This window comes from Protobothrops mucrosquamatus, unplaced genomic scaffold (assembly GCF_001527695.2).
Source record: "Protobothrops mucrosquamatus isolate PMUCROS unplaced genomic scaffold, P.Mucros_1.0 scaffold_125, whole genome shotgun sequence".
NCBI lineage: Eukaryota > Metazoa > Chordata > Lepidosauria > Squamata > Viperidae > Protobothrops > Protobothrops mucrosquamatus.
Window position 1 is genome coordinate 966,322 of NW_015386201.1, and position 15,302 is coordinate 981,623.

Below are 15,302 nucleotides of genomic sequence, written 5' to 3' on the forward strand. Positions count from 1 at the left end.
ACAAATTTACCACAAGACCTATAGTGAGTGTTTGCTTAAGTAGAGATTTGATGCACTTCTTCTACATAGACTGGACAGCCATTTGTCTGAAATGGTATAGGGTTTCCTGCCTGAGCAGGGGGTTGGACCAGATGACCTCCAAGGTTCCTTCCAACTTTATTATTATTATTATTATTATTATTATTATTATTATTATTATTATTATTATTATTATTATTATTATTATTATTTAACTATTATGGTGTGTAAAGCATTAGAATACTATTTCTCAGCCTTAGCAACTTCAGCTATAAAGATGAGTGGACTTCAGCTCTCAGAATTGGGAGTGCTGGCTGGAGACCTCTTGCTGGGGAATTCTAGGAGTTGAAGTTTGCCTGTCTTAAAGTTGTCAAGGTTGAGAAACAGTGCATTAGAAGGACTTTGTGACATATGCTGGCATAAGTGAAGTATTTTTCCTTGAAGTTTGAAGCAACCACTTCATCTGGATGGCTCAGTGCACTTCTTTCACTATGACAGATACTATGCCTGTGCATATACTACTATACCTATACATACATACAACCAGGGCTTTTTTTCTCATAGAACGCCCAGAGCGGAGTTCCGGCACCTTTTTTGGATGGAACCTTGTAGGGTAGGCAAGGCAAGATGTATGATATGTGTGAGTTTAGGCACCTTTTTTTTTTTTTTTTTTTTTACAAAAAAAGCACTGCATACAACAAATCCAGGAAGACCTTGTAGAAAGAACTAGGCTGTCCCTTTCAGAGAACATTACTTTGGTGCTCATATGAATCTAAATATTTTAGATAGAACCATCTGGATATGTAGATTAGATTTGATGCCAACTTTGCTCTACTTTTTCATGCAGTTTTTACTTTAATCCCTTTGTGATAGCACAGCCTCTTGCAACAAACATGTCAGATGGCTTTTCTCCAATATGTATGATACATAGATAAAATGAGGAATAAGAACAACCTTTTTGTACCTGCTTCCTTGAGTGAGCATGTGTGCTTTTGCTAGCCACCCTTGTCCTTCACTACATGTTCTGAGGCACAATTATCCAGGTTATGAGTGAGTATAGCCCAAATGAATATCTAAATTACATATAAAGGGTAAAATTTTCAGCACAGAGTGGGTTCCATAAATTTCATCTTTGCAGACATAGAGGCATATGTATGAAAGCATAGACAACCTTAGATAAGCAAACAATTGTTTTTACAATACAATTAAGGAATTTTTTTTAGCAGTTCTTGCTATATGTATGTGTGACTTAGGAAAAGGATAATTTGCAATTTCATGCAGACACATTCAGTCCAGAATTGCAGACTTGGTCTGATTATAATTTGGAAGGACAAAGGTCAGATCACAAATTCAGTCACAGATGGAAAATGGAAGACAGAGAAGCTACAGGAGATATAAATATGTGAATTCAAGGCTGTCTAATATAATGCATAAATCAACTCATTTTCTATAGTTAGTTGGTTGGTTCTGTTATTTATAAGTGTAACATTAGTCCTTCAGTATAATTAATTTTCCCTTGTCTGGTTTTATTTTTTCCTGATGTTATATATATAATGACAAAGGAAAATGATGGAATTTTTGTCTGCAAAGCCTGCATATACAGTAGGAGTATATCTTGATTATTGTTTCAGTTAATGAAGAGGGGGGGAAAACCTCATATTTTGAATCTACATTTGTGAATGCACACTTACTACATATGTCTTATTCCAGTTTATCTGCCAGTTCTTTGACAATATCTTCTGGAAGCAGTAGAGGATCATTGGCATCCAGTCATGGGTCATTGGCATCCAGCAGAGGCTCCCTGAGTTCCGTTAGTTTCACAGACATCTATGGTCTCCCTCAGTATGATAAATCTGATACTGCTGTTGACTATGGTCATCATATGCGATATGATCCAGTTTCAGTTGATTTTCATAACAAAGATATACAGTATCATGAGTCTATTGGATCTCCAGCTAGCAGTAAACAACAAAGATCTTTAGATACTCCTCTGTCTTTGGCATCATTGTCATCAAGGTCATCCCTTTCTTCACTGTCACCTCCAAGTTCTCCCCTGGATACTCCCTTCCTACCTGCTTCTTGGGATTCTCTATTAGTCCACAAGTCAGAAGGGTACGAAGAAGTAACATACACAGGTGCCTCAGAAATACTTCGAGCTCAGGGCTCTGTTTTGGGTGAAGACAAAGGACAAGAAATGGTGGCATCTAAGGCTACTGAATATTCCACAAGAAATGACGCATTATCAATTATCAATATTCCAAATTCTGGTGGTAAGTTAATTTTTAGCCATTTATATTTTGTTTTCAGATATCAACAGAACAATGAATATAGGTTGGTTGTCACAAGGTAGATAGCAGCTTATCCAAAAAAATATAGTTGTACATGGAAAAAGGCTGAATCAAATTATGATCAGTCAGCATGCCTGTGTTTCAGTTAAGTAAACATTAAATTATTATAGTAAGTTTTAAGGAAAGGAAATAAAATGCTTTGTTGGCTTGTTACATATTTTAGCTTTTTAATTTGTGGAGTTCATATGCTAAACTCCTTCCTCTCTATTTCTGAAACCAAATGAAGGAAAATAATTTAAGTCTTATTGGAATTATAGGATTAAGTTAATTGTAATTGGAAATGAATAAAACATTTGTGCTTTGAAACTCATTTGCAGTGTTCTAAGCCTAAGAAAAAGATATTTCTTCATTCATTCAGGTTTTAACACATCACAATCACTCAATTTACAGAGTCACAATAGATAGAACAATGGCAGTGTAAAAACATTGTATAATTCAAGTTGCAAAACCAAAATCAAATAGAAAGAAGAGTAGTAAAGATGCAAGAAACAAGAGGCGCAGAAGATGTTAATGAAAAATTCTTTGAAAAGTTCCATTTTTAATCATTTCATAAAAACTAGTGTGGACAGGGCCCATTCCATAGTGTCAGCACCATTGTGGAGAAGAAGCAACTTCTAGCTTTGGCTTCCTTGATCCTCTGAAAAAAGGGGACAATATTTATATACTCTTAACTGGCTGGGACAGAAGAGGCAATTTTTTTCTGGTTGCAAACTGAGGGGCTTTATAGGTTAATATCAGCAGTTTAAACTCTATTCAGAACAGTACCAGTAACCAGTGCAGGGCCTGTAATATTGGTATAATATGTTCCACAACAGCTAAAACATGGGCCACCATGTTCTGAATTGAATTTCTGGATAGTTTTCAAAACTCCAACTCTAGTGGATGGAACAACATTGTTTATTTATTTCAACTCCTACAAAAGGATTTACCATTTCAAGTTATGTGACTGTTCTAACTGCTCTGATTGTGTTTTGTAAGAAGATTGCTTATTTTCATTTTTTTCCATTCTAGAGGGGAGTGTAGTTTGAAGGAAAAGGCAATAGTAGTTCCCCCTCCCCAAAAACCGCACTTGTGCTATAAACTGACCAATAATTTCCATAACAAGCATTTTAGTACAATTTTTATAATTTTTGGTATATTATAATATAGGATTTTATTTTTCAATGTTATTAGCTAGTATTTTTAATTTTTTTAAAAAAATAATTGCTATTTTACCTTGGGTCTGTGCAGGATTATTTTTTAACATTTAAAATTTAAATATACCATATAGATATGTCTGCTTTATACCCATGTGATTGAGTTGCTTAGGCATTTACATTTACATTCTTAAGCATTTACATTGTCCATTTCCCATTTTGCTGATTTTAATATTTAAAGATTAGGGAAATAAATGAACAGCACTGTTGTTTCTAAATGTAGTGCACAGGGTATAAATGACTGCCATCTAGTGTTGGAGTACCATGAAATATGCTAATTTTCTGAAATAATTCACTTGATCTGTTTTTGATTTACAGAGACACGAGTGTCCAAACTTTCACTGATGTTACCTGTTTGTATTTCTTTGCTTAGTGTAGAAGTAAAGAATAATTGTTAGTACAAATTCATTTTCATATTTTTAATATTTAAGAGAAATATTCATTTCTCTTGTACTATAGACTTTTAGCTCTCATTAATGAAGTTTGGAAAGTGCTTAATTTTTTTTGGGAGGGGGACTTAATGAAAATGTCAGATTTGACAAACTGGTTCCACTTTTCACTTAAAGTATTCCTTTATTTTGTTCCTCATGTGGCACAACAGAAAAAAATGCTGTAAGTGATTCTAGATTTACTCCTTTCTTTCTGCCAGTAAAGCTCATATGTATTAATAGAGTTTGCGTTTTGTTTTTCATGTTTAAAAGCCAGAATGTTTTTATGATTTCATTAAAAAAAAATCTTAGGAGTAACTATTGGTTCCTAGCCATATTGAGTTAATAGTAACGTAGCAATAAACTAGAATAGTTGGTATTAGCCATTGTTGTGTTTACGGATCTTAAATATTTAGGTATACAGTGTCTATCTAAGTTCTAATAGCTAGCACAAGAGCATCAGCTGAACAAAAATGTGGAATTCTAATTCCTTGTATTTATGCTTCACTATACCATCTGATATTAGCTACATGTTCTCTTATTTTATATTAACTAACTATGTTCTGTTCTGAAACTTCAGCTGCCATTCCCTATTTACTTCAGATCAGATGGCTAGCATTTAGCCAATTCTAGTTGATCGCAAGAAGCTAAAATAAAAAAGCTTGGTTCTTGGATTCAAAACTCTCAGTTAAACCCCAAACTGTAAGCTAGATTGGGAACTGTGAAAGCAACCTGAAAACCAAGCACATAATAATTTTACTACATTAATTTATCAATGTTGTCACACAGAGTAAAGATCATTTCAAAGAAGTCTTTACTACTTAATCTTTTAAAATGAAGTTTCTTTTAAGAGTCAATAAAATATTTAAAAGTGGGAAGACAGTTATTGTACAAAATGACATAAACTCCTCAGTGAAAATCTGTTTCATGTGAGTATGTCTTAACTTGCTGGCAACAGCAATGTTACAAAATTGAAACAAGAAAGCAATATTATTTTCTTTAATACTTTAACCTAGGTAAATCAGACTATCACAATTATAGAAGTTGATTCTAAATGTTAAGAGCATTCTCTTTTTGAAAACATGCAGGAAACAATGAAAATAAAGACACAAAAGGTTTGTATGGCAAACAAACAAAATAAGTAAAATTGTATTACAAAATTATCTCAAATATTTAAACTTTCTTGCTGTAAGATAACCAAAATCTTACATTTAAAAACCTAGAAATCTGAAGTAATTATATATAATTTAAAGCCATAATATAAATTAATTATATATAATTTATTTAGAGAAATAAACTTTATATTAATATATTCCTGGTAACACTAGCTGGCCTTGCCAAGATAGGAAGCTAACAGGGTTCAGTTTGACTAGTAAAACTGTAGGCTAGACTAAGAAATCAAAATCCTGAAGAATAAAATTGTGCTATATATCAAAAGTTTGCTTACTGTTTTGTTTTTTTACTGATCTTAAAAAAACTTAGCATTTTTATGGAATAATTATTTTCATGCAACTTTAAACAAAATCATTCACCATGGAAATATTTAAAATTATAATTGACATGATTATCTTGTTAAAGAAACGTATACAGGTGAAGATAACTTTAAGAAAACATTTGATATAATTATGGTTGAATTGAAACAAATGCATATAATTACTTTCAAATTATATGAGAGTCATACTTTTGGTGTTTGATTTCACTAGTTTGCTCCTCTTAATGTGTATATAATTGGCATTAGTAGCTTGTTTAAGGGTCCTTGTGTCATTTGTTCTTGATCATTGGCTGAATGATTATTGTGCTATTTGCTCTGATTTCCATTCATTGCCAGCCTGAATATAAATCTAAGACATGGGTTATTTTAGATTTGTTAGTGAAAGGAAAAGTCATAGGCCAATAACACAATGAGCATTAATCACTCTGTTAACACTCATGAGAAAATCATAAAGGATTATGAGTAGGTGTTGGATAGTTTATATAATCTGAATGCACCCAATTATCTTCTATATATCAGTGGACTATACTCATGTTAAATTGTTAATGGTTTATAAATATATTCTTTATGTTTTGCTTTAACAACATGTATTATCTTTCTGATTTGGAGTGAATTGTATGGATAGTCATGCAAGCAAGTGCTCAAGTCTCAGTTAAAAGTATTCAGATGTAAATTTAAGATAGCTTGGATCAGGCAAGTGTGTGTTAAGATTTCAATACACGTATGACACATTTAATATATTTTTATTAGTAAATTGAATGGAATGATTTTTTTCGTTGTTCACATGTGAAAATAGTTTGAGTCCTCCCTTAGACATGGAAATTGGCTGAGTTACTTGGGCTGGTCACTGTCACTGGTCACTGTCTCACAGTTCAACTCAGCTCACAGGGTTGTTGATGAAGAGAAAATAGGAAGAGCGAGCATTATGTATGCTGCCTTTATGCTTTACAAATTAAAAAAAAAGAATAAATTCAATAAATAAATCTTCAGTGTAACTTATCTTTACTGTTTTCCATGTTGTAGCTGTGACCTTACGTGAAGATAGCACTAGAAGATTGGAAAGGAGATCCAGGCGAGTCTCAGCATGTCTGTCCAATTATTCATTGGCTAGTGACAGTGGCGTGTTTGAAGCTTTAAGCAAAAGGTCAGATTGTACAGATATGTGTAAAACGGAATTATACTTAATTCCCCTTAAAAATTCTATATTATAGAATTGATGAAGATCTTGTTATCTTCTACTGGATAAGATTAATGGCAAATACTTTTTTTTAGCAAAGTAGTCTTTTTTAATCTAGTTCTTAAAATGTTGTTGGTTGTTTACTGAGCATAATAACTACATAGCAATACAAACTCTTCTTGTTTATTGGTAGTTAAGAGGCATTTGGAAATTTATTTTTTAAATATTTTTACATTTTAAAAATGAGTAGAAATTAAACAGGAAAAAGAAATGAATTAAAAGGAGAAAAAAAGAATAGCAGCTGAATAGCTGCCACTTTATGAGAGGGTAAGGAAACATTGTGTTGGATCCTTGTACTTTTGTCTGACTATGCTCTGTAAACTAGCACTAAAACTTTATAACAAAATTCAGTTATAATAAACCAGAACACTACATAATAGTACATAGAATATAAGCAACTCTGCTTTGAATAGAAAATAATGTTTTGAAGAGGACCTTGAGGATGTTGAAGTAAAGTAGCTTCAGCTTTTGTATCTGTACCTGTTTTAAAACTGGGAACAGCACATGCCTCAATGTTTGAAATTACTTTTGATACTTGTCTTGCATATCTGGGCATCAGCATACTAATTTTGTTTTGTTTCTTTTTTTCAAAATAACCATATGTGATGATTGCCAGTAAATAAAGTTTAGATATTAGGTTAATCACACGTGGACTTACTATATGCCATAGAATTCAACAATGTCTTTAAGATTTGAGTTTGACGAATGTTTTTTTTTTAAATAAAGTTTTATTAATTTTTGTAATTAAGCAACAAGTACCAATATGATGCATTTACATACACAAGCAATAAAAAATAATCCAAATCAATACATTTTTGGGGACGCTCGGCAGTCCCACCTTGCCTCCACCCTCATCAACTTTCCTGTCCTTCCTCCCTCTAATCCCACAATCCCATGACGAATGTTTGTCATATAACATAGAAAGCAGAGGATGTGTTTTTTGTACTTATTAGTTAATATTATTTATCATGACAGGGTACTACTTAATGATAAGTTATTAATTTTTTTTAATTCCTATATAGAAATGAAGATGTTGAAGAATCACTTTATAATGATGGTGTCACTAATGAAGAGCCCAAAATGCAGGTTGGATTTCTGTGAGTATTTTTCTATGCCTTGGTCAGTACTAATTATATACCAAAACCAAAATTCAGGAACACTTGTGAGTAGTGAATGTACATCTTCTTGGCTATCTCATCATTACTATTTTAATTTGTAAAAAAAAAAGAGAGAGAGTATGGGGCTAAAAGAATTCCCACCTAGACCAGAATAGTACATTCAAAATTTATGGTTCATCAGTGAATACTACCTTTAAATGGCTAAATTAATCAGTTTCCCAAATATGTGATAATGGACTAGAATTCTCATAAGTTCTACTAGCTGTATCAAACATTTCTGCTAAAATGAAGAGAAATTTTAAATTAAATTAGTTAGTATTCTAGGTTGCTGTTGCTATTTTAAAGTTACATTATAATATAATGCTGTATATATCAGTTATATAAAAACAAAACTATACCATATGTAAATCTATAGCTTGTATGTTTGAGAATAGAGTAGCATTTAACTGGTTATGTTGTTTTTCAGGCATGACAGTGGAAGTGAATGTCTCCTTGTCCATGTGTTGCAGCTAAAGAATTTTACTGGCTTTGCCATCAAAGAAGGCTGTAAAATGTACGTTGAGATCTGTACATTATTCTAACACTATCTTTTTAATCCTATCAAATGTCTAGATATGTGATTAATTATGCACCATCAAGTGACAACTGCATTTCTTAGCAACAGACGTTCTGGTCCCAATTGCAGTCATAAGTCGAGGACTACTTGTAAGCATCCAGAATTGCCAGCATTCATATCATATTGACTATCCCAAATTATTGCTTCAGCAGATGCAAAAGAATTACAGCCCTTTGCAGTACAATGCTGTAATGACCATTTAAAAAGATAAAAATAAAACGTATTTACCAATTTCATATATTTTATTGATATTTTTACTATATAGGAGTTTTTCTTTTTTTCAGACACGTGAGAATATACTTACCATCTGTTGAGTCAGGCACCACAACCACATATTGCTCTAAGGCTTTGGAATTCCAGGCTTCGTTAATATTTAATGAAGTATTTCAGGTTCCTGTACAATCAAATACCTTAAAACTCAAAGTGCTTCAACTTTACATTTGTTCACTTGGCCAGCAGCAACAAGAAGAATTATTGGTAAGAGATTCCTTTCCATGAAATGTTCCAGAATGGTCAGAACAACCCATTTCAGGGTTGAAACAAAGGTTTCAAACTTAAGACAGATTTTTTTTTTGAGCTGGAAACATTTTACACTGAAAATGTTTTTCATATCCCTATTAACTAGTGCAGAGGTAGGGAACTTGGCCATGCTGACTCAGGAATTCTGGGAGTTGAAGTCCACAGGTCATAAAAGAGCCAAGGTTCTCTACCCCTGAACTAGTGAAAAATCAAAGCTAATTTATTAGAATTAGATGTGAAAAAACATCTGCAGAGAATTGTAGGCAATGAGGTTACTCACACAGAATGTGATGAGTATTCCTTAAATATTGAAGCTAACGTTTTTTATTAAAAGAAATAGTTTTGTAATAGAAATGTTTTCTATGTTACATTGACACATTTTGCATTGGTATGTTCACAGGGCATTGCTCAGATCAGCCTAGCTAACTATGAGAGTTCTAGTGAGATGCAGCTTTGCTGGTATCCTGTTCAGACCTTCATTGGTTCAGATTGTGAACAAAAAAAAGAACAACCTAAACGTGAAGAAAGTGCTTCTCATTCTATTGAAAATAAAAATATAATGAAAATGGTATAGTCATATATAATTTTTCTTGTGTTTCTATGTTTATGTGATACTTGATACTAAAGGAAGATTTGTCTGAAATGCTAGATAAATGAGGCAATTGATAAAAAGCTGCATTGGTGAAACTTTATTATCAGTGGAACTGTTTAACTGGCATTGATCTGCTGGTCATGCTAAAAGTGTGAGTATGTTCTGTCTATGCATCCATTTTGAATTGTCTGGTCATGTTTAGGTTATTTTGAAGTGTATTAATTATTCTACGTGCTATATTTGAGATCTGAATTTAAGAAAATATAGCCTATTCTGGAAACAGTGTAGAACAATGGAAAAATACAGCAGAAGGGGATATCTTTTGGAATTCAATATGAAATGGTACCCTTTATGTATGAGAATTTCCCAAAGTGTAGAATATATTGCATATTGGCTAACATAAGACCCTTTTGGCATGTATGAACTTGGTCATTGTTCTTATGCATTGAAAATATTAATTCCAGCTCACATATAAATAAAATGGGAATAATTCAATCTGAACACTCCTTTCTTCTCTAGGATGCTATGGCAGAACTTTTAGCTAGGACAACAGCTCAACTGGAAGCTGTGGAGAGAGAACTTGCAGAGGAGAGAGTAAAACTGGAGTACACAGAAGAGGAAATACTACAGCTGGAACAAAAACAAGATCAAGGAGAAGCTGGGTCAGAGAGGTACTTTTTACTGTGAAGAATGCATACAATAAGAATGTGCAGAATTTGGAGTGTCCTGAAGCTGATTCCATTTCTGATGCTTGATATTTTGACATCAATCTTAAATATATTCAGTTAATCCTAGCATGACTTTCACTCATTATTGTAAGAAGTATCTTAAGCATATGTAGCTGAAACAGACTTCAAATATTTTAGCCTTTGTGCTGAACTTAAGGAGTACAGAAATCCATATTTTTTTCTGAGCCAACATGAGTTCATGTACATGTTTGAGCAAAATTTTAAACATAGAATAAATAGCATTCTATACATCTGAAAAATATATATGTAAGCAGTAAATGCTTCTGTGAACATAAAGAAGCCATCCTATTGATTTTGATTCCATATCTGAGCAGTCTACTGACAAAGATTGCATATTTGTTAGAATTATGGTGCAGTAAAATACAATATAGAAATCAATCTATCTGACCTGCTCTGCCAGGTATATTATTTTCAAGACCTTTTCAATTATGATGGCCATCACTTGAACATCTTCCTAGGAAAGACTTATATTGTCTGCCTCAAATTGACTGATTTAGTTTATTATCCAATATGTAAATCTTATATTCTCTTGCATATAAATACAAGAATTTCTTAATCCTTGGTGGCTGATTTTAAATGGTTTAGCTCAGTGATGGCGAACCTTTTAGAGACAGAGTGCCCAAACTGCAACCCAAAACCCACTTATGCATCGTCGGGTGCCGGGTGGGTGTGGCCCATTGTCTGGGTGTGGCCAATTGGGTAGGTGTTGCCCATTGTGTGGGCGTGGCTGCAGTGGTAACGCCAGACTGGGTGGGACCAAAAAGTTCAATCAATCAATTCCAACTTTGCAAGATCTTTTTCTTCCCGCGAGAAGTTGAAATTGACTGATTGATTGAACCTTTTTTTTTTTGCACACGGAGGCGGAGGCCTAAAGCAAAAAGGTTTTATAAAACCCAGCTGAAGACCTAGGACTGGGGCGACGGTGCGCGTGCCCACAGAGAGGGCTCTGAGTGCCGCCTCTGGCACCCGTGCCATAGGTTCGCCACCACTGGTTTAGCTGTTCTGTTTTTTTCTAAGTTACCTATTGCTCATTCAAATCACCAGTTACTGAATTTCATAAAATAAATCAAATAATCAATAAAATAATTTAAAAAATTTCCTTGCAGAAGCTGGCAAGCAGAATCAGTTGATAGTGGATGTAATAATTGCATGCAGTCCAGTCATCACTTGGAGTCCTGTTGTGGTGAATCATTGCAGTTTCCTATGTTTGCATCTCAAACAGATCAGTATATTTCTGGAAGAAATCAGGCTCCAACTTTAAAGGCAAGTAAATATAACTGTTACAGTTTTTCCTAAATCTTTATGGGACTTGGTCTGGATTTTATATTTAAATCATGAATGCTTATTTATTTTCTTTTTAGGAAAGAAAGCACTATGAATTTGATTTTTATTATAAGTATTTAATGGACAAATTACTTTAAAATTACTCCTTAAAATACTTGTGCTTTCTTTGTGAAGAAAAGTTTTGAGATTTTGATTGTTGCTATAGGTGGACAAGGACACTAATACAGAAGATCTTTTTCCTGAAGAAATGGTTATGCCTCATAAAAACAGACTAGGCCGTCGATCCCGTGGTTCTGCATTTGTTCGTAGTAATACTATTGTTCGCTCACAGACATTTTCACCTGGTGCACGAAGTCAATATGTTTGCCGAGTAAGTAGAAAATTTCATAGCAAAAGTCATTTGGAATGCTAAATAATTCTATTTAAAATTTGTGTAAATAACTTATTAGCAGAATACATATTTTAGGACCTTTTTCTCATTAATTAATACAAGCCAAGATATCTACAAAAGCTTTCTTACTGTATATGTGCAATAGAATATCTCGATATTCATTAAGATTGAACAAGTAAATGTATAGAGCAGGGGTGTCAAACTCAATTTCATTGAGGGCCACATCAGCAGCAGAGTAAGTGACCTGGAGCTGGCCCTTCCGTTGCTCTACTTGTGCCGTCCTCCGCCTGGTGAAAGGTGGGGAGATGGGAGCGCAGGACAACACAAGCAGAGCATTGGCGGGGGCTGGCTCTGGGTTGCCCTCCACCATGTGGCAGGGCCGGAGAGGGGAATGTGGCACTCAAACCAGATGCGGAGCCACGGCCTAGAACGGCCTGACAACATGTGAGCTACTGCATGGAGAAGGACAACTGCGCCCCAAATCCTGGGGTGCAGAGCCAATGGAACACCATGGCCCAAGCAGAGAGGAGGCCAGGCACGGACCCACCTGGAGGAGGATTTGGGTGCCCAGTTAGTGTTGACAGTTCCCTGGGCTTCCCAGAGTCCTGGGCAACAGAGAGCAAGCACTCAGCCTGGCCCTCGAGCTCCCGGGGCACTAGGACCCTGCAGTCCAGTCCAGCTTCCTCAAGGGGGCACCCAGCCGCACTTACCTGATCCTCAAGGCTACTGCTGTTGTGCTCACTCTCCTTGGCCAGGCTGGGTTTCCCAGGCTGGAGGAAACCTGAGGGCTGCTGCTGCTGGTGCCACTACTGTGGGGCAAGGTGGGATGGGGGTGGCCTGGCTGCAAGGCCCCAAGGGACGTGAGTGCGGTGCACGTGGGGTGGGGCTAAGCATAGGACGAGGGATGGAAAGCAGGATCGGAAGGCAAGCCTCAAACGGTATCCCAACTCCAGCAGAGGACATCTATGGGCTTGGGCTCAGGCAGGGCAGAGCAGGGAAAGGAGTTCCAGCTGCCTCTTGGGGATGGGAACTCCCCATCCTTCCCCTTTGCTGGGGCCATCAAAGGTATAGCAGCATGCGGGAAGCTCATCCCACGTGTGCGGCTAGAGTTAGAGGATGAGATTGGACAGCGGAGACTGAGTGGGCATGGCAATGACAACGACCAGCTAGGCTGCCTCACCGCAGCCCCACCCTCTGTCTTTACTTAAAAAACCAGCCTGACGGCTGCAGTGTTCAACCCCACCTATGTTGTGCAGGCTGCAGGATCCCGAGGAGCGCAAGTCCGATGCATGTGGGTGGGGCCAAGCACAGCATATTGGCTGAGGGGCCAATGAGCTGCAGTTACTGCCAGGCACTGCCAGCCCCCGCATGCTCACTGCTTCCTCTCAGTGTGTCCAGGCAGAGGCCCGGGTTGGGGTGGGCCAGGGCTGAGGCAACGGGGGCTGGCCCCTCTCTTTCTCCAGGGCGGCCTCGCAGGCCTTGAGTTTGACATGTCTGGTATAGAGTATGCTATCCTCTTCATGCTTGTGCATTCCAGCTCATAGCTCTAACCAGAATGGTGAAGGACAATGCCATTGCAAATTTGTCAAAATCTGGATTTTCTTATATTAGATAGTGGTTTTTTTATACAAAGTACATTCTTCCAAAGCACAAACATAATACATAACAAGTATTATGTATAAAGTATTAACTCATAGCACAGATTACATTACAGGTAAATTTTGTCTATATTTTGCTCAACAGTCCATATACTTCCTTCTGAAGATTTTCACTGCTGTCATAAGCATTGCTTATATCTTCCAGTATCATTACCTTGCTGATGAATTTTTTATGGGAAAGTTATGATAATATCATTTGAAAATATCATTCCTTAATTGTGCCATACCTATAAGGCAGAAGTCATTTTCCTCAGCTGATCAGGGGAAGGGGTTACTGCAGATAAGGAAGGATATAGATATGGGCAAAAATGCATCCATTTCCAATTCAATTATTTCATTGATTTTTCATTTGTTTTTTTGAATAAATATTTTTTGTTGCTATAAGTCAATAATAGAAAATACAAGAATGATAGAACTGAAATTTGCATCAGATTATCTAAAGGAAATCATTTCAAATTGATGTGGATAACTATAATAGAATTACTGTCTTTAAACTTTAAATTGTATTAAGATTGACTATAATCAGTGTTTCACATCTTTCTGTCAGCTATATCGTAGTGATAGTGACAGTTCCACTTTGCAAAGAAAGTCACCTTTTATACGGAATACTTTGGAGAGGCATATGCTGCGTTATAAGCAGGTATTTAATAGGCTGATTTTATGATAAATGTTATAGATTATGTTCGTATAGATAATCATAAAGGCTTGCCATAAAGTTGTTCATTAGATGTTGCTGTGTTTTATTTGTCACATATAACTCTTTTTAGTGTTGATACTGTATAACCTTTTCATTATATGTTTGACTAGACTTTTCATTACTTTGTGTAAATTACCCTGTCATTGTTAAAAGAAGGCCAGATGATAACCACAATATATTTTCAGTAGCTACATAATGTCTTGATTAATATTGGTATCAAGAATATTCAAAAAGTCTCTTTCTTAGCTACATACAAAAGCTAGCTTGGACATCAGGCTGAGGAAGACAAGTCTTATATAAAACCACAATTGAAGAACAGTACTGCATGTTTAACATTTTTGGTAATGTCAGTGTTTTTTGCAAATTCATTTTGCAGTTTGCAAGCCAAAGAAATATAGCTTATGTGCCCAGTGAGAATGCTTAACTGCTGTATTGGTTACACAGAGATGAGTTACAGGTTAAGGAAGGCTGATGATAAACAGTATGCTAAATATAATTAATCAGAAATAAAATTTCATCCATCCATCCATTTGAAACCTGGATTACAAACGATGGTGGGTTTTTACCTATTTTCTATTGTCTGAAAAAATATGGAATAATAGTAGAAAATATTTCCGAACACTTTTCTTTTTAAATAGTGCATAAAATGGTTAAGAATAAATAATTATACCAAATTAGAAATCGAACAGGAATAGGTAGAGATGATAGATAAACATTCAGTTTTTAGAAGGCACAAAACAATTAAAATAAGGATAAATAGAAGCTGAAACTGACAGTAGATACTACCTCAGATTAAAAAAATAAAATGGAAAATTCCTATGATACAGTATATTGTGTATTCTGAACCTTGGTTCCTTTTCCATTTTCCATATGTTTCTATTATAACATAGATAGCCTGTTTTTAAAACTGGACCTATTGCCTGCCGATTTCTCCTAAAACATTAGACAGACATTAAAAA

At 35.3% G+C, this 15,302-nt stretch overlaps 1 protein-coding gene across 1 annotated transcript in view; it reads left to right on the plus strand.

The window, feature by feature from the left end:
• WWC3 (WWC family member 3) overlaps window positions 1–15,302 on the plus strand; it is a 157,212-nt gene that overhangs the window by 121,745 nt on the left and 20,165 nt on the right. Inside the window, exons 18-27 of the mRNA XM_029284339.1 lie at window positions 1,729–2,288; window positions 6,506–6,626; window positions 7,742–7,816; window positions 8,304–8,390; window positions 8,738–8,930; window positions 9,373–9,540; window positions 10,084–10,235; window positions 11,420–11,576; window positions 11,803–11,967; window positions 14,194–14,286. Coding sequence (XP_029140172.1) covers window positions 1,729–2,288; window positions 6,506–6,626; window positions 7,742–7,816; window positions 8,304–8,390; window positions 8,738–8,930; window positions 9,373–9,540; window positions 10,084–10,235; window positions 11,420–11,576; window positions 11,803–11,967; window positions 14,194–14,286 — 1,771 coding nt within the window. The remainder of the gene's footprint in view (window positions 1–1,728; window positions 2,289–6,505; window positions 6,627–7,741; window positions 7,817–8,303; window positions 8,391–8,737; window positions 8,931–9,372; window positions 9,541–10,083; window positions 10,236–11,419; window positions 11,577–11,802; window positions 11,968–14,193; window positions 14,287–15,302) is intronic.